Source organism: Protobothrops mucrosquamatus, unplaced genomic scaffold (assembly GCF_001527695.2).
Source record: "Protobothrops mucrosquamatus isolate PMUCROS unplaced genomic scaffold, P.Mucros_1.0 scaffold3612, whole genome shotgun sequence".
Classification (NCBI taxonomy): Eukaryota; Metazoa; Chordata; class Lepidosauria; order Squamata; family Viperidae; genus Protobothrops; species Protobothrops mucrosquamatus.
The window spans coordinates 34834-60229 of record NW_015389575.1 but is presented as its reverse complement, the minus strand read 5'-3'; the positions used below and the strand labels follow the sequence as shown (position 1 = coordinate 60229).

At 39.0% G+C, this 25396-nt stretch overlaps 1 protein-coding gene across 1 annotated transcript in view; it reads right to left on the bottom strand.

Moving 5' to 3' along the window:
- LOC107297955 (collagen alpha-1(XXVIII) chain-like) overlaps positions 1-24821 on the bottom strand; it is a 46185-nt gene extending 21364 nt beyond the window's left edge. The window contains exons 1-18 of the mRNA XM_015827319.2: positions 24782-24821; positions 24326-24535; positions 22488-23056; positions 21146-21166; positions 20797-20856; positions 19604-19657; positions 18161-18205; positions 16957-16983; positions 16647-16691; positions 15951-15995; positions 13374-13427; positions 10151-10219; positions 9679-9747; positions 5852-5920; positions 2782-2850; positions 2232-2300; positions 2070-2138; positions 1556-1624 (exon numbers count right to left, since the gene is read on the bottom strand). Coding sequence (XP_015682805.2) covers positions 1556-1624; positions 2070-2138; positions 2232-2300; positions 2782-2850; positions 5852-5920; positions 9679-9747; positions 10151-10219; positions 13374-13427; positions 15951-15995; positions 16647-16691; positions 16957-16983; positions 18161-18205; positions 19604-19657; positions 20797-20856; positions 21146-21166; positions 22488-23056; positions 24326-24535; positions 24782-24821 — 1653 coding nt within the window. The remainder of the gene's footprint in view (positions 1-1555; positions 1625-2069; positions 2139-2231; positions 2301-2781; positions 2851-5851; positions 5921-9678; positions 9748-10150; positions 10220-13373; positions 13428-15950; positions 15996-16646; positions 16692-16956; positions 16984-18160; positions 18206-19603; positions 19658-20796; positions 20857-21145; positions 21167-22487; positions 23057-24325; positions 24536-24781) is intronic.
- Positions 24822-25396: the final 575 nt, after the last annotated feature.

Sequence of the window (25396 nt, the reverse complement as noted above, 5' to 3'; positions counted from 1 at the left end):
TAGGTGCTTGACAACCAGTTAGCACTTACGACCAGTTGCAGTGCCCTGTGATCATTTTGAGATCTTCCCTGCTGGCTCCTTTCTGCTCTTAACTGTATAGACATAATGCTGTGCAGATCGTCTCCTTCCAAGTGTGCATATTTTTGGATTGGGACAGATATCTGGATTTCTCAATTGTATGCATTTTATGGTCAGATACATAATGTATTTTAAGGTTTTATTTATTTATTTATGATATAAATCTAAACGGCTGCACAGACTAGTTAGATAACTATAGAATAACCTAATTAAAGAACTGTGGGTGGGCAATGTGTAAACATAGAAACATAAATATAAAAACAAGGGGGTAAAAGATGCCAGGCAATTAATAAACACTGCCATCAGTATATAGCAAAAACACAAACTAGACTCTACAAACATCCTGCCCCTAAAGTCTGAAGCAACACCCAGGTTTTTATAGCCTTCCAAAAAGCCAAGAAGAATGGGGGAGGGGGGGACATGTTCCACAGGCAGTTGCTCTACCTGAAAAGGTCCTAATTTGCACAGGTCGATATTGATTCATACAGGCAACCTGGAACATGCCCCTCTGCTGGGTCTGGTGGGAAGCACAGCAATTACAAGCACTGGGTGATTGCTCAAGACTCTTGGCCCTATACCAGGGGTAGGCAACTTTGGCTCTTTTATGACTCGCGGACTTCAACTCCCAGAATTCCTGAGCCAGCCTGGCTCAGGAATTCTGGGAGCTGAAGTCCGCGAGTCATAAAAGAGCCAAGGTTGCCTACCCCTGCCCTATACCATATAGGGCTTTATAGGTAATCATCAGCACTTGAATTGTGCTTGGAAAGCTATTGGAAGCCAGTGCAGCTCACATGGAATAGTAATATGTGTGCAAACCATGATGTACACACGGCCAGTCATGTTATCTCTTTCTGAACCAGGCTCAGTTTCCAAAAGTTCTTCAAGGGCAGACCCATGCAATGATTCAAATGGGAAGTAACAAAGGAATGAGTGATTATAAGCAGACCTTTCTGATCCAGGAACAGATGCAACCAGCGCTCAAGATAGATTCCTGCAAAGTCCTTTTGGCCACAGGTGCCCTCTGTTCCTTAAGGAGAGTCACAATCCCAGGAGGACATCCAAAGTGCACATCAAGTCTGACAGGGGGAGTGGTGCCTCATCTAGACCAGGGTCTGCAACCTTGACAACCTTAAGACTTGTGGACTTCAGCTCCCAGAATTCCTCAGCCAGCTATGCTGGCTGAGGAATTCTGGGAACTGAAGTCCACAAGTCTTAAAATTGTCAAGGTTGCAGACCGCTGGTCTAGACTTAACGATGACAACTCTCCCAACCTAAAAACCACAGTTATTCAGTCTTGAATCAGAGCCAGTTCCTTTATGTCTAGATCTTTACAACCTCCAGGTTCTAAGAAGGTATCTCAATAACATCACTTGAGTGTCCAGAGGCAGGAATGTATAATTAAGTATCATCAGCAATACTTATCCCTGAGAGAGGTTATCCACATTTTAAATGCTCAGTATTTTAAGAACTACTGTACCTTTGCACCAGATTCTCCAAGGCCTCTTTCTCCTGGAGCTCCAGTTTCTCCTGGTAAACCTTGATCACCCTTAAACAACATGTTTGCAATAGTGTTAGAAACCTCAATGTTAGCAAGACCTGATGCTGATTCCCTTAACACTAGGAAAAGGTACTCTGCCACTATTCAACTCCGTGGCCCAAGTTTTCAGATTTTAGAGCTTCTCGTCCCATTTCCTTCCCACACTATACAACATGTTCCTAGTGAAATCCAAATGGGTCCCTATTCTTCCTGACTTTAGAAAAGGCATCTCAGTTTTCTTTTGCATTTCATTTCTTTTCCTGTTGGCTGCCTTGAGCACTCTTTTGGACTGGAAAGTTGGGATAGCAGTCTATTAGATAAGTAATATATTTTAAAAAAAAAATCACAGAAATTCGCTTAAACCTGGAACGTGAAGAGCAAGACTAATCTTTCTAAAATTATTTGATCTAAAACATCTAGCCAAGACATTTCTGTTAGGGTTGAACTTACGCACCTTTGGCCCAGGTAACCCCTGCCCAGGTGGCCCTCTTGGTCCTAGTGGTCCTTTGGGGCCTTCTACCCCCTAGGAAATAAATTATATTAACTTTATAGAAATGAATAAAAGTCATTATAATGAAACGAACAGTTTTAAAACCTTGACTTGTGCTTAACTTACTTTCTCGCCTTGAATCCCAATTCCAGGTAATCCAATAGGCCCAGGCAAACCAGGTGGACCTATTTCACCCTGATAAATAGAGTCTGGTTAGTTACTGACACCACAGGCAGACCCTTGAGCTATCCTACAAGTAACTGAAATCTTCACTGCAAGCAATTTGTATAGTATCAATACAGATAAGCTGTACTATATTTTATTATGATCTAAATACCGATGAGCGGCAGATGCTCTATTTTTTAAAACACAATTAACGCAAAGTTAATACTGTAGGTATGTTTCTTGGGAGCTGAAAGGCATGTGCAATTTTTCTTTCTTTTTCTTCTAAAACTTAACTTTCCCACAGAATAAAAGCTGCTTCATTTCGATTTACCCTTTACTAGAAGAAAATGCTAAAATAGATTTATTGGATATAAATCTAACCCGCTCACTATAGCACTGTCCAACATTCACTGAAAAAAGCAAACTCTTTATTTTGCTTCATTACACCTATTGAGCCTATCAGTCAGAGCATTCAAGTTTATTTGGATCCCTTGGCATTTTTAGGACTTACCTTCTCACCCTTTATGCCAATGCCTGGTTGGCCCCGAGGTCCTTTTGGACCTTCAAAACCACGGTCACCCTGAATGGAGAGAACAAAATCATATGGTAATTATCAATTAAAAGGGAGATGATGGATAAACAGATAGCTAGATGGGCAGGATTTCACTTTGTCCAAATAGACTATTGGCCTTATAGAAATACAATTTGAAATATTAAGAATGCAAGAAGAAGGTATACCTTTGAAGAAATATTACATTTTCCATTCTGACCTAAAAGAATCAGCAAACAATGGAAGAAATAAAGATAGAACAAGCCTAAGGGTAGAGAAATATAAACTTGGCTCAAGGATAGGGGCTGTTGTGCTGCAATCTCTCTATTCCCAGGAAAAGTAAGAGGATTAATCTAGAGATCTCCTGAAAATCATCTATTTATGTCACATATAAGAATCCTGCTGCTCTTGTCTGTGTATTCAACAAAGTGGGATGTTTGGGCAGTGTAGCCCTAAGTGATGCTTTTGTTCTGCAAAATTTGTATATCCCTGACATAAAGCATAGTCAATGAATTATAGTATGTAAGGCTTGGAAAACTCTTTGGAAATAATCTATTCCAATCATGTGCCCAAAGCAGGAATCCACAACCAGAGCACTCTAGAAATCTAACCTCAGGTTAAATTCTTTAAGGAAGGACCCTCCACTACCTCCTGGGTCACTCTGTCACTTTGTTAGATAGTTCTTACCAATTGGAAATGTCTATGCAGATTCTCAATCATCCAGGTCATGATTGTCCCAAAGGTGCTTTTCCCAGCTTCTTGGTTGAGAAGCGAAACGTTTTCAAAGAAAAAAAAAACCAAGAAAATCCAGTTGCCTTTTGGAAAAAGCATCTTTGGGACTACCAATAGGAAGGTCTTCCTTGTGTCTCATTGACATTGAAACCAATTGATTTTTTACTTTTATCTTCTGAGCAACGCTGAACAAGAATGTCCTGGACATTACACCTAGCAATAAGAGACTTCTATGCACTTCCTATATCTAAATTAGATTTGCTGCTTCAACTTGATCAAGGAATGCAGCGAACTCAAGTTCTTTGAATGCATATGAATGGGGACTGACTCATATCCATTTCTAGCATGTCATTCTGTGAGTTCACCCATGACAAGGGAGCAGGGGAGGAAGAATTCTGTAATATTTCTGGGGATTCCTCTCTGTGCTAGTGCTGTGTCAGTATGAGAAAAAAAATGCAGGGAAGAGAGGACCATGACTATATGTTTATTGGTTTGCATGGTTTATATGTCACCAGTTCCCATAATGGCTTTGGATGGGTATAAAATTACAATAAAATCATCCACATCTGATGTAAAAGATAAAATTATGGGTACATCCAGGTAGTTGCATTAGCACGTATTCTTCTGCTTCCTGCATCAGCAGAAACATAGATGGACATAAGTTGCGCCTCTGTAACAGCCAAGTTCTAATCTGCCTGAGTAACAAGGTTGGTGAGTGATGCTGTTCTTACAAATTTCATGTCAACCACTCCTCACTTTGTTTCCTTTCTACCAAACATAACTAGTTGGCAAGAAAACACCCCTAATCTCTCTTCCTAACAAGAGTAAGGCTTGTTACACATGTAAGGCTGTGGGAGGAACAAGTATTGACAGACAGCTAATTTAGAGAGTTTAGCCATGTCAAAACCTGTCCTGGTTTAACAAAAAAAATTTGCTTTCTTAGATGCATTCAGAGGGAGCCCAGTTAAGAGTTATTTCAGAATAGCCCATAGAGCATTAAAGCAGTTCTTTTAAATTTAGAAGATCACATCAATATTTAAAAGAATAAAAAGCTGACCGTTGGAGTGACGGTAGCTAGAAAGACATCTAGCCTTCCAACTATTGCCCTCTTTCCAGCTTTGCTGTTTTTACAGCTATTTTAAAATGTGGATTTATCATCCCTTGGAAAGAGTGGGAAACCCACACTGAAAAGTAGATCAAGCACAGAACAGCCAAGAGAATAGAGTGGAATGAGATGTAGGATGGATAAAGGCAGGCTAGATTTCCTTGGAGCTGAATACCAGTAACTAATTTCTTGGAACTGAGACCATGGAAGGAAGCCAGTCTGTTTCCCAAGTGGCAGTGATCTTTTCCTTCTTTGCTTTCTGCCATGCCGGAATCCCAGGGAATCCCAGATTCCTCAGATGCCAACACTGTGAACACTACTTCTATCGGGTTTAATCATCCCATTAGGAAACAGAAGCAAGTAGCTACATTTGCTTGAAAGTGCATATAGGATTCCAAAATTCACTACCCCCTTATCTCTTTCTGGCATCTAGCACGTCCAGGGTTCGGTTTCACCAGTCTTGGTACCTTTCTTTTTCCTCTGTTTCCTCCCCACAAATACCATGCTTTAACTACTTGCAGAATGCCTTTCTTTCCCATAAAACCCACTGTTTTTCCCACTGACAACTTGGATGTTGTATCTGTGGGGCAGATATCTGGCTGTATTACATTGTGCAATTTCCAGATGAAGCATAGTAGGAAGTAAGTTGACAATCTTTGCTGATATTCTATTTCCAAATCATCAATATTTTGATGTGAAACATTTAGAAGATATTAAAGATATTAAAGATGACTTTTGATATACCTTATGACTAAAATCCACAGCCGGTGAAAGAGGTATATATAGTCTGTTTATTAATTCCAATGTCTTAGTAGAAGTGAATATAAAAAATAGTGACAATCCAAAAGTGTTAATAATTACATTATTGTTATTGCTTTTTTATGCTAAATAAATTGCCTCCTTTTGGCTTCTTTGGCCAGCCTGGCCCCATTCCCCAAATCAACCCCAGATTATGGGGGTAGACAGGGCTTGTAAAAACATGGTTGACTGCCAGAGGAAAAATGACTTTGCAAAAAGCAAATTCTTCCCTTGCTCCTAATACCATTGGGAGAAATATTTGTACCATTTATGAGTTGTAGGACAAAATTAGAACCTAATTTTTCTCTATGTATTCAGATGTAGAAATGCCAATTTGAAAAAAAAGAAGGATATTTATTTAAATGTCACAAGATTAAGGAAAAAACAGAATTGCACCTTTGGTCCTGGAAGTCCTTCTCCTTCTGATCCTCGCTCTCCCTGAATACCTTGGGGTCCTTGAGTTCCCTGTAAAAAAATTTTTTTTAAAAGCAACTCAGAAAATTGTGAAAATCAGTAGCAGTTCAACCAAAATATGGATTTTATTCATCTCTATGGTTGGAATCTAGTTTCAACTGGCCCCAGATTGTAAGCATCAAGATGAATTCACAAAAAAATGAATTCACAAACTTGCTATGACCTGCAGCAACAACAAGACATATCAAGCTATGGTAATTCCATTTTTCCCCATGAATGCACCCAATAAGTGTCTTAACAAAATGAACCTGAGAGGACCAACCAGGAATAATCCTGCAATATAATAAAAAATGAGCAAAACTTCAGCAATGGAGTCTTATTAGATCACACAAAGGGGTGCTTGAGTTTTCAACACTTGTAATTTGCAACATTCTTAGAAAAACTTTCCACTTCAGTGTTTATTGAAGAGTTCTAATATGCATTCCCTAGAACCACTGCAAAGGATTATGAAGACCCAAGAGTGGCATATGGTAACTATTCACATGGACTGAGGCCAAATCTTTCTGGTTACCATACGCTATTGCGCTACACAAACTGAAAGCCTCTTGCTTGAACACATCCAGGCAGATGCACTGTGGGAGTAAAGTTCTCAGTCATTCTTGCCGGTAACTACATATGGCAACAACATAATTTTGTAGCAATAATATAATTTTGTAAAAGTATATGTACATGCTTTTATTTAGTTTAGTTTAGAATAGAATAGAGCTGGAAGGGACCTTGGAGGTCTTCTAGTCCAGCCCCCTGCTCAAGCAGGAGAACCTCTACCATTTCAGACAGGTGGCTGTCCAGTCTCTTCTTAAAAACCTCCAGTGATGGAGAGCCCACAATTTCTGAAGGCAAACTGTTCCACTGGTTAATTGTTCCACTGGTTAAAGTTTCTCCTTAATTCCAGGTTGCTTCTCTCTTTGATCAGTTTCCAAGCATTGTTTCTTGTCCTGCCCTCTGGTGCTTTGGAGAATAGTTTGATGCCCTCTTCTTTGTGGCAGCCCCTCAAATACTGGAATACTGCTATCATGTCACCCCTGTTTCTTCTTTTCTTTAGACTAGCCAAACCCAAATCTGCAGCCGTTCTTCATACGTTTTAGTCTCCAGGCCTTTGATCATCTTAGTTGCTCTTCTTGGAACTTTTTTCAAGGTCTCAACATCTTTTTTGTAGTATGGTGACCAAAATTGGTTGCAGTATTCCAGGTGTGGTCTTACTAGGGTTTTATAAAGTGGTACTAATACTTCACGTGATCTTGATTCTATGCCTCTGTTTATACAACCCAGTATTGTATTAGTTTTTTTGGCTGCTGCTGCACACTGCTGGCTCATAGTCAAGTGATCGTCCACTAGAACTCCAAGGTCCCTCTCACAGTTACTGTTTTTGAGCCAGGTCTTGCCTAATCTGTACTTGTACCTTTCATTTTTCCTGCCCAAATGTAAAACTTTGCTTTTCTCCACATTAAAATTCATTTTGTTGGATAGGGCCCATTGTTCAAGTTTGGCTACTGGTTATAACTTTGTTTGCTTCTAGTTGTTCACAGATCTGTTTTTTGATTATCTTTTCCAGGATCTTCCCAGGTATTGATGTTAAACTGATTGGTCTGTAGTTTCCTGGGTCTGTTTTTTTTCCCTTTCTTAAAGATGGGAACCACATCAGCCAGTTTCCAATAATCAGGTACTTCCCTGGTGCTCCAGGATTTTTTGAAAGATACGGTACAATGGTTCTAAGATAACATCTGCCAGCTCCTTCAGAACTCTGTAATCTGTCTGGTCCTGGTGATTTATATTCATCAAGGTCGGATAGGTGTTCTCTTACCATTTTCTTGCTTATTTTAATTTTTGTTTCTAGTTTGTCTTTTGCAGTAGGTTTTTTTTTGTATGTTGGGCTATAATTTCTTTTTATGTGAAGACTTATGCAAAGAATGAGTTAAGCAGTTCTGCTTTCTCCCTACTGCTACTTCCTTGCCATCTTCTCTCTTTAGTGGACCTACAGTTTCCTTGACCTTTTTCTTGTTATTAATATGTTGAAAGAAACTTTTTTAAATTGTCCTTGATTTCTGTTGCAAGTCTTTGTTCATTCTGAGCCTTTGCTTTCCTGACTTCATCTTTGCATGTTCTGGCTGTCTGCTGATAATCAGCCTTAGTTATGTGTCCCTCTTTCCATTTTTTGTACTTGTCCTTCTTCAGTTTGTCTGAGAGATCTTTGTGCAGCCATGCTGGTTTCTTCTTGAATTTCTTGTTTTTCTTTTTCAGTGGTATTGTGCTGGACTAGGCTTTTATGATCATATTTTTCACCAACACACCTCTTGGGTTGTTTTCCCCTTTAGGATTTTTGTCCATGGAATCTTTCCTAGGTTCTCTCTGAGTTTGTTAAAATTAGCTCTTTTGAAGTTGAAGACTCTGGTTGGATTATTTTCTATTGTTTATGTTTGCATTATATTGAATTTCAGCATGACATGGTCACTTTCATCCAAGGTTTGAGTGATGGGTTCTCATATTTTCCCTTATATTAATGTTAACAGTAAAATGGATCCCTGAACAAATCAACTCAGAGTTCTCGCTCAGGGCGCAAATGATTAGGCTCCATTATCCTACTTTGAATACATTATGTGAGGACCTAACTCTCTGGAAAAGACTCTAATGCTGTGAAAGTGAGAGAGAAAGAGAAGAAGATAATAAGCAGAAGGTGCATGGCTCAGTTACAGTAGCAATGAGTGCACTCTTGGGAGACCTGAAAGACCAGATTAGGGACAGAGATTGTCATGGAGAAAATGTATCTATGTGTTAGCTGAAAGTTGACATCAATTTGATGACACATATTCAATCGATTAGTCAATCAATCAATGATAACATTGCACTACATACTGACATTTTCCCAACTTTTTTGATTGACAATGCAAAAGGATAGAACAATTGACAATTGTCAATATAAAATTCTGAGAGCTGAAGTCCACACTTCTTAAAGTTGCCAAGTTTGAAAAACATGATATACAGATAGCCCTTGACTTACATTCAACAAAAAAAATCATAGTTAAGGAGTACAGTTCTTAAGTGAGGTATCCTGTGATTGCGTCCAATTTTAATTACCTTTTTTGCCATGTTTGTTAAGTGAATCGCCACACTTTTTAAGGGAGACATCATGTGACCCCAATTACCGCTGTATGTAACACCGCTGTTGCGCGAGCTGCACTGGTTGCCAGTGGCCTTCCGGGTGNGGCCTAGGGAGGATTTTAAATCGGGTTCATTTTTTAGAAAATTTTAAACAGCACAACTCTAAAATATTTGGTTTTAATTGGTTTTATTTGGTGGGGATTGTAAATATGTTTCTGTTTTTAAATATGTTGTGAGCCGCCCTGAGTCCCGTTGGGAGAAGGGCGGGATATAAATCAAAATAAAGTAAAGTAAAGTAAAGTACCCCATTAACTTTGCTTGTTGGAAGTCAGTAGGGAAGATCGCAAATGACAATCATGTGATTGCAGGAGTACCAGCCACTTGCCAAGTGCCAGGATAGCAATCACATGATTGCGGGGACAGTTGTAAGCTGAAGGATCGTTCATAAATAACTTTTTTCAGCATTATCATAAATCTGAATGGTCAGTACATGAACGGTCATGAGTCAAGGACTACCTGTATACGACTAGAAGATACTCAACTATGTTCTTCATTTTACACCAGATTTGACTTTTGCATCTTATTTTCAGAAAAGCAACCCATATTGTTTTCAACCCTTTCCTTCACAGAATTTCCTGGGATTCAATACATACCGGTAAACCTGGTTCCCCAATACCTGGTGGGCCAGGCGGGCCCGGTCTGCCTGTCAAGCCAATGTCTCCCTTCAAAACAGAATTTTTATATTTTAATTTAAGAAAATATAGTTTTTATTAGACAAATATAGCATTCTTATTTTGGCTATAATCTCTCTGGCAGTGTGAGAAGAAATTGAAACAAATATTATCCCAGGACCAATAACCTCATGCATGACAATCAAATGATACTACTAATAAAATAATTCATAATTATTTATATTTGTATTACTTGAAAAATCTTTTAGAAACTTCAGATACTTTCGGATATATACTGTATATCCAAAAGTATTCCAAGTTTCTAAAAGTTTTTTCAAGTAATATAAAGACATTTGTACTAGTTGAACTTTTTAATATTTATTGACATTTAGTAATATTATCTATTACTTTAACTGTGTCTCCTCTTTTCCTATGATTGATTGGTATTTTTTACCTTTGGGCCAGGCAAACCGACTCCTGTTTCTCCAGTCAATCCAACAGGGCCTGGGAGGCCTCTTTCACCCTTAAAAGGTAAAAGAAATCAATGCTTTAATTATGTTGATAAGATTTTAAGGAAGGTAAACTATCTCTTTTTCCTTTTCAAAGGAAATAATTTTAAAATAAATCATCATGCTTCAATTAATTATAATTATTGTCTGGAATGAAGTGGTGAGAGTTAGCTATAGGGCATAAAATATTACGAGAATGGAGAGCATATATAAACTTGAGAGAATAGAATAGAAAATAGAAACTTAGCAAAAATATCACAATTATCATTTGGTTTTCACAGTTTTCTAAATGCTATACTACAGTTCTAGAGCATAAACATATTTAGATGAACATGTATACATAGTATATCATCTCTAATTTCGTTAAAAATTCGAATCCTGGGTAAAGCCATATAGTAAAATCAAACAAACACGAACACCAGGATAAAATTAAACTAAAAATCATTTAATAAAAAGCTGAGCTTTCATCGGTCAGCACTACCGACATCATCAGAGCATAAGAGTAGGTCAATGGGAGTCCCTTTTTATAATACTGGCTGGTTTTGCACCCGACTCCTGGACCTAGTATAGTATATCATAGACACATACAGGGCTTTTTTTGTCATAAAACACCCAGAACGGAGTTCTGGCACCTTTTTTGGATGGAACCCTGTAGGGTAGGCAAGGCAGGTTGTATGACGTGTGTGAGTTCTGGCACCTTTTTTTTTTTTTTTTTTTTACAAAAAAAGCACTGGGCACATATATACAAACAATATGTATCATAGAGAAATCATTCACAATCAAGCATTTTAGAACATGAAGAAAATCATTTTAATTTTCATTCTTTTTTAAAATCATAGATTGATGTGAAAATAGGATAGAACGATGTAATGCAATGTGCGGATAGACTTGGGGGATGAGGGGAAAAGATGCTGCTTAGCAAACTATCAGACAAGAGAGGCAGGAGCCTCCAATGGATTAACAGACAGAGGAAGAAATTTAGGAAGGGCTCGGCCTAATTGTTGAGACGGTTAAAAATGGCAGTGAGACAGTTAAAAATGGCAGTGGGAAGATTTGCAGGATTCTGTTCATGTAGTTTTAAAATTAAGTAGAATGAGCCTGTCTAGTCATATTTCCTGTCTGATTTTCCTGTGATGTCCTATGTTGTAGCTCCTCCTAAATTTCAGCTAAAGTAGGCTAATTTCTAAATTCAGAAATTGCCAAATTCATCATTCATCTTTGGCTCTTCTTATATATGGTAAAAATGTTCACTTGTGAAGAACATTTTAGTGTATTTACATATCTGCATAAATGTTGGTTTTGTGTAGTGTTTTATTACCATACCCAGTGGTTTGGAAGAGAATTTGACCTACAGGTAGTCCTCGGTTAACAGTTGAGACCGGAATTGCCATTGCTACGAGATGTGACTATAAAGTGCAATGTCACACAACCGTGCTGCTTAGTGACAGCAATTAAAGACATTCCTGGTTACTATGATGAAGCAAATCACCTCAGGTTGTTAAGCAAGAATGTGACATGGTCAGCATTTGCAATACCTGCTGGCTTCCCCACTGACTTCGCTTGTAGGAAGTCAGCAAAAAAAATATAGCAAATACTGTAGTGATCAGATGACCACGGGCAGGGGTGGGCAACCTTGGCTCTTTTATGACTGGTGGACTTCAACTCCCAGAATTCCTGAGCCAGCATGGCTCAGCTTGGAAACCTCTCCCTTTCCCCTCAGCATGGCTGGCTCAGGAATTCTGGGAGTTAAAGTCCACAAGTCATAAAAGAGCTAAGGTTGCCTACCCCTGACCATGGATATGGATGCTGCGGTGGACAGAATTCTGAGGCACCATCATAAGTACCACTCACTCAGCTCTGTCACAAGCTTGAACCATCGGTGAGTGAGTGGTTGTTAAACAAGGACCACTCATATACAATAAATAAAATAACAATAAAACAAGAGGGAAATAAGGCCACAGATGAACTTTGCAACAACTATATAATCATAACATTTATACATAAAATAGGAATTTTTAAAAGGCATTTTAGAAGCCAGGCATGTGTTCCATTACCACGAATACTGTATTTTTCAAAGAATTCAAATACGATATCAAAGAGGAAGAAAAGAGTTATGTGAATCCACTTCTTACTATGCATATAGAGCAATGTGGTACGGAGAGGCGCCCTGGAGCTAAATAGCTTTCTTGTACTTTAAAGAAAAAAATTCATAAATCATACAAAGTCTCAACAAGATGTTATTTATGAGCTGTGCTTTTATAGCTCCCTGAGGCTTGAAGCCATACCAAAGTTTCAAATGAACCGAAGTGTCTTAAAGGGGATTTCGATGATATGGAATATTGTGAACATTTCTGTTTGTGCAGCTTGATCTTCTGTTTACAAGCCGCAGTGAAAGATTGGATTCTTGCTGTTCGATGAACTTCTGCTGTGACTTTAAAGGAACTTTTTTTTTCAGTTTAGCTATGATAGCTAGAATCAGTAGCAGAGGAAACAGAACAGTATTGTAAAACCTCCATTCAATGGACTAGTTGGGGAAGAGAATATCTCTGTTATTTATTTATTTATCAAATATATTTATGTTAATTAATTGGCAATACTTAATCGGCCACTAAAGTATAATGCACAAATGACAGAAATTACAGTAATTATATAAATGGACACAAATGATATCATGATGTCTTCATTGAAAAATAACGAAGTCATAATGTCTGAAACATAAATATAACTAAAAGTAGGGCTTTTTGTTACAATTAAATGTAGTATTTCTGAGCAATTATTATATTTCAATAACGTACACAGAGAGAGTAAGCATGACCTCTGAAAATGCTAACTGGGAAAACTTTCATAGAATGTTTGAAGCAGCAGACAAGTTCTCCACAAATTTGAATCACATTGTCCCTTTTAAACCTCACTTCTATAGTTATGTTTAAAATTAAAATTAAGGAGCTTCTGGGTTCTTTTAATTTGTTTATTTATGTACATTTATATAGCTGCCTATTTTATAAGAAACTCTGGGCAGCTCCGAGCTCAGGGTGTTTGGTTTTTCCCTTTTTCTAGGAGAACTTTAGTCCAAGTGCTATGAATTAGTCACATGCTTGCCAAGATTATGAATGCAATTGAGATGCTTTATGATGCTGAAAATCAACAAATGATGATTAGGATGCTTGCCTTTGATCCTTGCACTCCTTCAGGTCCTTGATCTCCAGGCACTCCTTGGGGCCCCTGTTAAAATATGAAACCATGATAAAGATCTTCAAAGCCTCAAGTTAAGATGATAGATAAATAAGGATATGTTCAACTGACTGCAGTAGACAGTAATAGTTGAGTAGTAAGATCATTTATCTGTATATCTGAAGATTGGTTACACTCGCACAGAAGCATCAGCAGTGCTAATTTCTATCTCAAACAGTCTGTAAATTTATTAAAAAAATAGTGTAGTCCTGGGAATAGCTTAATAAAGGCCAACAAGAGAACAATGTTGGTATCCACAGTGTTATCTTCCCTTCAGTGATTAGATTCCTGCTCATGGTCTGGATGGATCTTCTGAAATAGGTAGCAAGTTGTGCCTTTCTGGGATAACCATAACTTTTTGTAAACTGTCCAGAGTTACCTTATCAGTAAGATGGGCAACATATAAATTTAATAAATAAAAATAAATTATATTTGAAAAAAACATTTCTTACTGCAGGTGAGAGGAAAAAAAAGGGGGGAAAGTCCATTAGAGGCCACTGGGTGGAAGAGGAAGTATGTCCTCCCTCCCCCAGTCACTTGTCTTTCTGTCCAGTTTTACTTATACTTTGTCTGTCTGTCTGTCTGTCTGTCTGTCTGTCTGTCTGTCTGTCTGTCTGTCTGTCTGTCTGTCTCTCTCTCTCTCTCTCTCTCTCTCTCTCTCTCTCTCTCTCTCTCTCTATCTATCTATCTATCTATCTATCTATCTATCTATCTATCTATCTCTATCTCTCTATCTATCTTCATCATACTCACCATCACCATCATCATATTTGTATAGTCTTCCATCTCATGTGAAAGTAATTCTGGTCAGTGTACTTATACATCATTATAATACAGTTATTTCTAAATTACTGATTTCCAAACACTTGAGAGGACTTAGATGGAATAAACTCTTCAAATCTTGATATATACCATAATAAATTTAAGGACTGTTTGTTTAAACTGGGAAAGGAAAAAGATTTGGGGGACAGTGATGCATCTGAATTGTACTGATAGTCCTCAGCTTATATCCATTTGTTAAATGACTGGTCAAAGTTACAGTGGTGCTGAAAAAAATAGAGGTATGACCAGTTCTCAAATTTCCAGCTGTCACAGCACCCCTGGGGATGCATGATCCAGTCTAGGTACTTGTATGCCTAGGCTATAATTATGACAGATTACAAATAGATGTTGACTATGATTGGTGTCAACTTATGACTGGTCTCACATATCTCACTAAGCTACACAATGCTCAACAATGTCATGTGTGGACCAGGCTATTATGACTTATCCAACAACCATTGTTAAAACAAATCATTGCTGGGCACAATGTACAAACTTAGCTAATTGATTGATTGATTCATTCATTCATTCAATTTGTATGGCCATCCATACAATCTACAGTAAGTGACTCTGGGTGGCTAACAACAGATAAAAATAATTTAATAACAAAGATACAAATATAAGAACTGTCCACAATCAGCTTAAAAAACATAAAATCACAATTCGCAGCAGCATTCATTTGATATCAACTCAATACAGACTTTGTAAGAGCTCCCCACCATTGCTAGATCCCAGGCACATTATTTAGTGCCTAAAATTATGTACTATTTACTAACACCTGGGGGCAAATGGAGTGGGAATTGTGAGGCAAGAATTTGTGAGATGCCACAGATGCTTACCTGGTCATAGATTTCTGGAGATGGAACCTAATGGACATTTTCCATGTGTTCTTGGAGCTTACAAACAAGTAACAGTATAACATTTCCGTACACATAGTATGTCCTTGTGCAGGGAATTATGTGTGTAAAGATCTTCATTTAGTGGAACTGAGCAAATACTTTTTATGGCATTTATCTACTGTGTTTTTATATTAAATATTTGATTAGTGAGTGACAGTTATTCTGCCTTCTTATTTTTGTTCTGTCATCTACAAACTTTTAGGCAAAATCATATCCTTTTAAAAAATGTAAAAGAAAATGAAGAGACTCTGAATCACCTTTTTATAACTCCTACTGAGTTAATGTGGCTGAGACAATGAAAACTAAGTCAGGATTCTCCAGAGGACCAAAAAAAAAAATGCTTTATATTGCTGAACTTTTAATAATATGTATTATACATACAGCAATACAAAGGATTAGGATTAAGATTTATTTCTGGATCAAATATTGGAACTGGAAAAGGTATAGGAAACATATAGGATAGATTATAGGTATCAGAGTTGTGATGCAAAAAGTAATATCATCTGAAGAACTTCAAGTTTATTTCATCCCATTCTTTCCTGCAGAAGAAATATCTTTTGGGGATGACATTAGAAAATAGCCTCATGATGTGAGAGTTTGTATTATCCCCACTAATCAACTCTATTCTGATAATAATACAATTAAAAATGAATAAATTATGCAGTAACAAACTTCATTATGAAATTACTGGTCCTCAGGTTACAACAGCAATTGGGATCAGGATTAAATCTGGAGAGACAGAGAAGGGTGGCACGTGGCACAATCTTTAAGCAGACTTTCTAGTCTCTATTACCTGCAGACCTCGGGGACCTCTTGGACCACCTGGGCCTTCTGGACCCTACAAGATAAGAGAAGAAATTAGGAAGCTGCCTTTGACCAACTCAAGGCGTAAGTCTAGCCAGGCTCATAGTGTTCACACTGATTGGTGGCAGCTGTCCACAAATTCAGGAAGACATTTTTGCAGGCCTGCTACAGATCATTAATTTTAAGGCAGCTAATTTAAAAACTAATTGATACTATTATATTCTTTACACCTATTGAAAATATTTCCACCCCAATAGTCCTCTCTTTCCTAATCATATTTACACAATGATGATCTAGATCAGGGGTGTCAAATTGCCGGCTCGCGGGCTGGATACATCGCACCCACCCCATTGCCGGCAATGGCAAAAAAAGTCGTGATACATCCAGTGGTGGGATTCAAATATGTGAACAACCAGTTCTCTGTGTGGATGCTGCTTCCGGAAGTCCATTCTGGGCCTGGGCAACAAAAAATTAGCTACCAGTTCTGCCGAATTGGTGCGAACTGGCTGAATCCCACCACTGGATACGTTGCGACGTTGCGAGTTTGACACTCCTGATTTAGATATTTTAGCATCAGGCTACATCTACATCTGCTCTAAGTAGATCATATCTCCTTATCTTCTTTCCAAGTCTTTACCTTACCATCTCTCCCCTCCTCCCAGTTAAATCTGTGATGGTTACTTACTCGGTCTCCTTTTATGCCTGGTGTTCCACATTCACCTCTTTCACCCTGAGATTTAAAAAGTGCCATTAATATTATCTCCACATTACAAGACAATAGCAAGCAACAACTCTGGTCTTCCTTCATTTCAAGATTTCCATTCCCCTTATATTTTCTTTTTGGAAACATGTTAAAGATTTTACAAAAAAAAGGAAAATGTGGGTTATACAATTCATTAATTAATAAGTATTCCATCCTTTCTCTTTAAATCCAGTAACTCACTTTTTACTTGCAGGCAGCAAACAGAGGATCCAAGAAGGTGAGAAATCCATACCTTTTCTCCTTTGTATCCAGATTTCCCCTAACAGAAAGAAGTGAAATATCTTTTAAGTAAATTAGTACAGGCACTTGCTAGCCAAAACGTGTAGGATTAACACTAAGCATTTAATTTAAAAAATGTGCCTGTCTTGGAGTGAGAAAAAGGAACTAAGAAACAGTGGTTGGCTCTTCTTTTACTTGATTTTTTATTTAACTTTTATTTAGTGAACTCAACCCAGTGCCTTGGCAATGCGCAGTGGTCCTGATTCTCTAACATCAGACCCCCCAGAAAAGCCACTGAAAGATTTTGCAGAGGGATGACTAATGCTTCAGTCACTGTTTTTGTCTCATATTTTTTTTTACAAAGCAGTATCTGAGCTCCTGACTAAAATAAAAGGATATTGTAGCAATTTCTGTCAATAGTATGAAAACCCACTCTAAGGCTGTCATTATAAAAATCCAATTAGCACTATGCTAGACCATGCCATTGTCTAGCCATTTCCAATATCCCAGGATAGTCTAGGTAGCTTTTGTAGCTTGGGATTAACGTTACAGTTGCTGCATAATCTACTCCAGATTGCCCACATGAGTTGGAATAGTGGGTTAAAGATTTTATGAGTGAGGCCGATGATGTGGGAGGAGCAGTACTTCACACATTGCTAAGTTTGTTTATTTTTTTCTCACATTTTTTTTTGCTTTTTATTAGTGAACCCCATGCAACCAACAGCCTAAGGCTACTAAATCTGGATTGCAAAAATCTGATTGTCGCTATATAGCCACAAAGACACACAGAAAATTTTAACTGTTTGCCGATGGCTAGTGGTTATCTGGCATTTTGAAATCCTCATACAGTAAGCCTACCTTAGCCTAATTGTTCATGATCCAAGGGATCAGATCAATAGTGTTGTAAGATCCTGTCTCCTCCCTGGCAGCCTGTTGCTTAGGCAGAGAATGTCACAAAGAAAGAGAACGAGAGCAAGAAAAAGGGGGACATTATTGAACAAAAAGAAGTGGGTAGCCCCACTCTTTTTGGCTCTCATCTCCATTTATCACACACTCTCCCTGAATGAGTACAGCTTTGGATAGAAAAAAGACTGCTACCTCCTTCTGTTTGTGTGAATGCAAATTGTGATTATCAGTGTGTGATGGCATACATTTTTAAAGTACCTAGATGTTCCTTTCAAAGCAAATTAATTCATGACACAAAATACTGATTTTACCTCTGTCCCATCTCTTCCTGGAATTCCATTTAGGCCTGGCTCCCCCTAGAAGCAATAGGATATTTTAATACTATTCCTCTACAACCTGCTACTTTCACAACTTAGTGAACATTGTAAGTGTTCTGAGAACATTCTAAAAACTCTTAATGAACAATTCTAAATTGGCTGGAGTCTTCTAGACCAGGGCTTTTCAACCAGTGGTATGGGTACCACCTGTGGTACATTGGCACCTGGCAGGTGGTACGCGACCATCCTAGAAAAGTGGTAATGGGGGAGGGGAATGAGCTGAACCGGTGGCAGCACCGCACAAGCCTGAGTGAGAGATGGCTGGAGCTGCAGGGCTGTCAGGGCTCAGCGGAAGCGCCAGGATCAGTGCCGCTTTCCAGCTGATCGGCGCTTCTTCGGGGCTGTCAGGGCTCAGTGGAAGCGCCAGGATCAGCGCCAGGCTCCAGCTGGAGCTCAGCGCTGATCCTGGTGCTTCTGCTGAGCCCTGAAGAAGCACCAATCAGCTGGAAAGCAGCACTGATCCTGACTTCTGCTGAGCCCAGAAGAAGCGCCGATCAGCTGGAATGTTGCAGCATCTCCAGGGTTTTGTGCTTTACATTCAGATGCTTGGCAATTGATTCATATTTATGATGGTCACAGTGTCTCAGGGTCATGTGAAGTGACCAAAACCTGCTGCAACCACCCAGCAGACGGGGGGGGGGGGAAATAAAAACCAAACATCCCCCACCCCACCCCCGCTGCCAATCCTCAACAGAAATGCTCACAACAATGAAAACCTCGGACAGGAGGAAGTGTGCCGCCGGGCACTGTCTTGCTTGGCTGTGGCTTGAGGGGCACTTTTTTCAGTGCCATTATAACTTCGAACAGTCACTAAGCGAACTGTTTTAAGTCGAGGACTACCTGTACTTTATCACTTTTTTCTTTTCTTTTTTTTGGGTCATCAAGTTTTTGACACCTTGCTAGGCGACTGGTGGTACTCGAATGTTGCCATATCCTAAAAGTGGTACAATGGGTGAAAAGGTTGAAAAGCCCTGTTCTAGACCAGTCTATTTCTACTTTCTTAACAAAACATCACTCATATGCTGAAATGTATGTGTTATGCTTCTGATTTCTACAATGATGGGAGATCTCTTAATTTCAACCAGATACATTCTAAATCAGCGGTCCTCAACCTTTATGGCTTGGTGGCCCAGCTGTGGGGAGGAGAGAGGAATTGGGCCATGCAAGCAATGGGCCGGTGTGCATGCGCACACAGTGCTTGCGTGAGTGGTGGGCCAGCACGCATGCAAGTTGAGCTTTGCACGTTTGCGTGTGCAGCCCAATTCTGAATAGGCCATGTGCTGGTAGTGGGCCATGGACCAGGAGTTGGGGACCCCTGTTCTAAATGACTGATTTTTCACAAATGAGCTTTTAAGCATATTTCAAAGATCGTAGCACCTTTCCTCCTTTTGCACCTGGCGCTCCATCATCCCCAGGGCGGCCTTTTTTACCCTGGAAGCAAAAGATGTAAAAGTGGAAAGTTAATGGAGTTCTTTACTCTCCAACTTCCTAGACATTATTATACTTCAACAACTTTCACTTGTTGCTCCCAAGAACAAATGAGGAGATGGCTAGGAAAACAAGGAACAATATTCTAGGAACTTTTGCTTAAAGTACTACCTAAATTTTGTTATTAAAGGCTGTGGCTCATAGTGATGCTGCAAGAGGAAATATACAGTAGAGGTAGTTCTCAGAATGTACTGTATACTGCGAAAAAACAGAGAAATTCTCACTTCGTCAAGAGGGAGGGTGGAAGTCATGTAGAGACTGGGACATATCTTTACAGTATCTCTCTACTCTGAATAGTTAAGAGAAGTGGACTACATATATCATTCTGATAAATATAACCAACAGCATCAGTGTTCAACCATTTATTATACATTCCACTTACTCTCATGGTTTAATTCCATCATATAACATGTTTATTGAACTCATAATGATTTCAACTCCCTATCTGTCCATTCCATAATTCAAAATGACTAATGAGCTAACATAGGGTGTGCCCCCCCCCCCAAGCCTAGCTGCACTGTAGAGAGTAGAGAGGATGACTTTGACAGCCAGGGGAAAGATCTGTTACAAAGCAACAAACAAATAAATATGACTTAAGCTATGATAAAAAATTACAAAAGTGCCTAAAGCAGGCATCCCTCTAATTCGCATGGTTGTGTTGTAATTGTTCTTTGATGAAACTCACTGGTGATTTTTGTTCTCAGAATAAAATGAAGGAAGATTCTCCTGGGTCTCACCCCCTGCTCTCCAAAGACAAGGCAAGGTAGAAATGTAATGAACTCTTCCTTGGTCTTGCTGACAATTTCAGTTTAACCTAATGTCTGTTCATCTGAAACTCTCCCACTGAGTTTTGGGAAGCAACTTTAGAGTCTTGGGTATGCCAACCGAGTTTATATATCTGCACAACTGCATGCAGATACAGTTTCTGTGATCGTCCTACTGAATCACAAGCCTGCCTTTTCTCAATGCACATTTCATCAGCATTGCAAATTAATAAAGTGCCACTGTTAAAATTAATCCACATTGTACATAGAATGTAAGCTACAGAACCAGAAAAGTGAGGGGTGGGGGAAGATACTTACAGCAGGTCCAGGAAGGCCCTTTTCTCCTTTTTCACAGTCACATACAGGAGGCTGAGGACACTTTTTTGGGGAAAACAACCAAGCAAATGAATCTTCAATATAACTGAGACAGGCTGTGTTTTGCTTATAACTATTCTTATATTTTCTGTTTTTAATCAATTTATATCATACACTTGTAATGCCTCCACACCATTAAGGGAGGGTTGTATTGATTAAAGAATACCAGTAATAAAACTAAGTAACATTTTCACCAATGTGGATAATTATTTAACTTTCACGTTCATTTATCAGGCAACTCGTTTTAAACATAATCCCCCCCTTCATTCATCTATCCACAAATATGACTTACCCCTTCTTCTGCCAGGTCTTTCTAGAGAGATAGATAAAGGGAAAGAAAATTAGATTTTTACAGATCATAAAGCATAGTTCTTTAAAAAGTGAAAAAGCAAGGTCATGGGAAGATAGTCCCAACATAGTAATACGCAGGGCTTTTTTTCTCATAGAACGCCCAGAACGGAGTTCGGGCACCTTTTTTGGATGGAACCTTGTAGGGTAGGCAAGGCAGGTTGTATGACGTGTGTGAGTTCTGGCATCTTTTTTTTTTATAGAAAAAAAGCACTGGTAATACGTGTACTATGCCATTTCTGTTGTTTTATTTGACAAAACCTCTGTATAATTAATAGTTACATAACAGAGTGGACAAGGAAAGGTTGCTTAGTTGATTCATAATATACTGAGAACATAAGAACAACAAGTATTAGTATCTATATATTTGAAGTTCCAAAGTGGTAAAGCTTTTTGGAAAAGGTGGGAGATACCTTTAGCTCCATCCCCAGCATGGTGAGATTCCTCCTGTCCTCATCCTCACCACCCTGAAGCCCTACCTACCTATTCTGGAACAGAGGGGAACCTCAGTCCACAAAGGCCCACATGCAAGGGCTTTCCTATCCTGGATATCTACATGAATGCATTATGGAAGCAGAGGTTGGAAAAAATGTAACATACATAACTCTAGTGTCTTAATAAATCAGCATGGAAGAATGGAACATGTTGGTTATATTATTGGCCCATAACATGGCCTCATACTCACAAACAAAACATTTTGCCCCTCCATGTTTTTTTTTTAATTTACTCGTATTTATGTTTCCTTTCTTTTGTATAGCTCAAGATGGTGTACATTTTGAGCTATACATCTCCTTCCTCCAATTTCTCCCTCTTCCTTCCTCCTTTGTACATCTCCCTCCTCTTATTTCTCCAACAACAAACCTGTGTGGTGGAATGGGCTGGGTGCAACTGGCTGGCCAAAGTCAGCCAAGGAACTACTGTAGCTGAGGGTGGACGAGAGTCATGATCTCTTAGTTCCTAGTCCAGCACTCTAATCTCTAGACTGGTTTCTGTCATCTCCTTAAAAGAGTAATCAACCCAGCTCTTGGCTCATCTTTTCCAACTGATTACGCAGCACATATTCAAGTAATTTGACTAAACTCTAATATGCCATTGAACAGTTAGCATTTTGACAGCTACCTTGTGAGGAGGGATATAATTCTGGCTTCCTGAAAGGAGGGACGTTTGGAGCCATGTGTTACAAGTGATATTCCATCACAGAACATTTGCACATAACCCACTGAAAAATTGTATCTGCATAAGGGATATATCCAGTATATTGGCCCAACTGAGGTGTTTGCCCCTACCATTTCTTTGAGGATTCTTTCCACCACGTCTTTTTCCTGCAGATTGAAGACAAACCTGGAGGCTGGAACACTGGCCAACAGCCGGAGTTTGGCAGCATTGGCCACCTCCTCGGCTACTCTGGTCATTCCCACAGTGAAGAACACGATACCTTGATGTTTAGCATCAGCAGTAGCTGAAAAAATATCTGGATTTCTCGGATGGTCTGCCCCATCAGTCAACAACACAGCAACTTTCACACTACCGTGAGTTCCCTCAGTCATATAGAGCTGAGTGAGATTTGTAATGGCATAGGTGGTATAGGTCCCATGGCCAATGTATGTAATGGGAGCAATTCGAGACTTAAAAGCCTCGGGGCCCTTCCAGTCTCTAAATGCTTGCTCAATCAGGACCGTGCTGCTATACTGAAGTAAGGCAGTCCTCCAGCTGAGTGCGCGGCCAGAGCTGAGCTGCAGGCCTTTCATTCTGTCTACTGTCTCCAAGACAAACTTTTTCTGCTGCTCATGATTGAAGTTCTTAGCACTCTCTGAACTGTCCAGGAGAAAGGCCATTTCCAGAATGCAGTCTTCATCTAGAAATCAAAAAAGTCAGAGGAAGAAAACAGCTCAGATTAGTCACTTGAACCCTAAAGACATGACCTCTTTTGTATCCTTCAGTCTTCCACAGATGTTTGGAAAACCTACTGAAGATGTTGAACTCGTTTTCCTCCAACACACACTAACACAGTTCTGCACAATTCTATACAAATGTACTTGGAAGTCCTGCTGAATTCAGAGGAGTTTATTCCGAAGTGTGCATGGGCCTTGCCATAGGTCTGTGTCTGGGAGAAAAGATGCATCTGCCCATACCACTGTCAGAGCTATTCTGGTCTGGTAGCTTCCGGATGGATTGTAGGCCCCAGAATTCCCAGCTGGGGTGGCTATTAGGATGGCGAAGGCTTTTCTGGAGTTGAATGCTGGAGAATGAGTTTCTCATAAAGAAACTTTAAATACGGCGTGCATAATAGGCAAATGTGGACACAGTTATTTAAATGTCAATATTTTCAAATATCTAGTTTTTCCAGCTTTTCAGACATACTCATTATTTTCCTGAAAAATATTGAGTATGTCTGAAAAGCTGGAAAAACTAGATATTTTTTTCCTGAGATGAGCCACCCATTTGTATATAACAGAGGTAGACGACCTGTTGGCTCCTGCCTTTGAACCATCCATTTTGCAGCCTCTCCCGAAAACAGAGCTGAAAATCTGTGGTTTATCTTTCTGCCTCTGTGGTAAGCCTAAAGAAATGAAGTTGTAGCCATACATATTACTTTGGAAGTGGAAGGTATATGTGTCTACTTACTTGTTTTTGATCTTCCCCAATGAAGTATCTTTAAGGCAAATTGGACAAAGTTCCCATCACTTCCAGTTAGCTGGGCTATGTCTGATGGAAGTTATAATGTAACAATCTGGAGGGCATCATATAACACAAAACCACACACAAAGGGTGCGATAATGGCATAGTCATTCTTCACCCTGTGGCCTTCTTCTGTGCCAATGAGCTATTCATTTGGCTATTTAATGGACATCAAAAGAGCACTAAATCTACGTTCAGAAATAGCCTAACTGACAAATCACAGGTACAAAACACTTGTAGGGCAACTTGACAGCTGGGTTACATTTCCTGTTCAAACACCCAGCTGCACTCAGACAACCCAGCTTCATCTCCCTTAAGGAGAGTAAGTGGTGCTTGATTGCGATACATAAGACCAGCATTCAGACTATTGCACTTGCAGAATACAAAATAAATTTTAGACTCTGATAGATTAAACTTGGTTTAATAACTATTCAAAAATAATCACCTTGATCGCTTGAATTGGGATATTTTTCTACTGCATTTGAGACAAATGGTTTGCTCTTCTGCTTTCTGACTCCATTTCTTTTTTCTTCATTGGTGTTTTCTACTAGAAATGCATGAAGATCCAGCAAAACCAAAGGCCACAATAATCTAGAGATCATGGTTTGCTCTATTTTACTGAAAAGCGCAAGGAACAGTGAATTAAATATAGTCCCTATTTAGCAAAAAGCATGACATTCAAATAATAAGTGTGTAATCTATAAAGTATTCATTCCGTGTTCTTCCATTAAGGTAGAGGTAATCCTCAACTTACAACCATTCATTTAACAACTGTTCAAAATTATGATGGGCCTGGAACAAGTACTTTACAACCCATAAAGCAGTTTTGGCCATTTTAAAATGTTGCACAATCCCCATGTAGTCACATGACTGCATTTCAGGCACTTGGCAACTAGCTCACCTTTACAACCAGTTGGAATGTCCCGTAGACATGTGACCATGATTTGTAATGCCTATTTGGATTGGGTTTGCACTTGTGATTTTAAAATATGCGTACTTCAACCCCCAGAATTCCCCAGCCAGCACCGAAGATGTTGAAATCCACACATCTTAAAGTTGCCAAGTTTGAAAAGCGCTGCTCTAAACCACCCAAAATTCCAAACTGAGCAAAGCTTTAAGTTTGATTTCAGCGAAATAATATTACAGCTACTTCGGTGTATTGAATTATTTTGATAACTTATATCACACAGCAGTACAAGAACAAGAAAAATGATCAAAAGGGTAACGAGGAGGTCTAGAGTAGAAGCGATAAAACATGCAAATAGAATTGTCCTCCTTTACTTTTTGTAGGATGAGTTTGTGCCTTGAGATTGAAACTTGCTATACCCAGCTACATCCACAAATTAAGGTGTATCAATATGCCTAATTGAAACAATCATCGCTAAAGAAATAAAATTGTCCCCAGGACTATTGTACAACTATTAAATAAAGGCTTTGTTTTCAATTTCTACAGTCTGTAGAGATAAAGAAAAAAGAAATTAGATAAATGAAATATAATCTGCATCATATGGGTTCC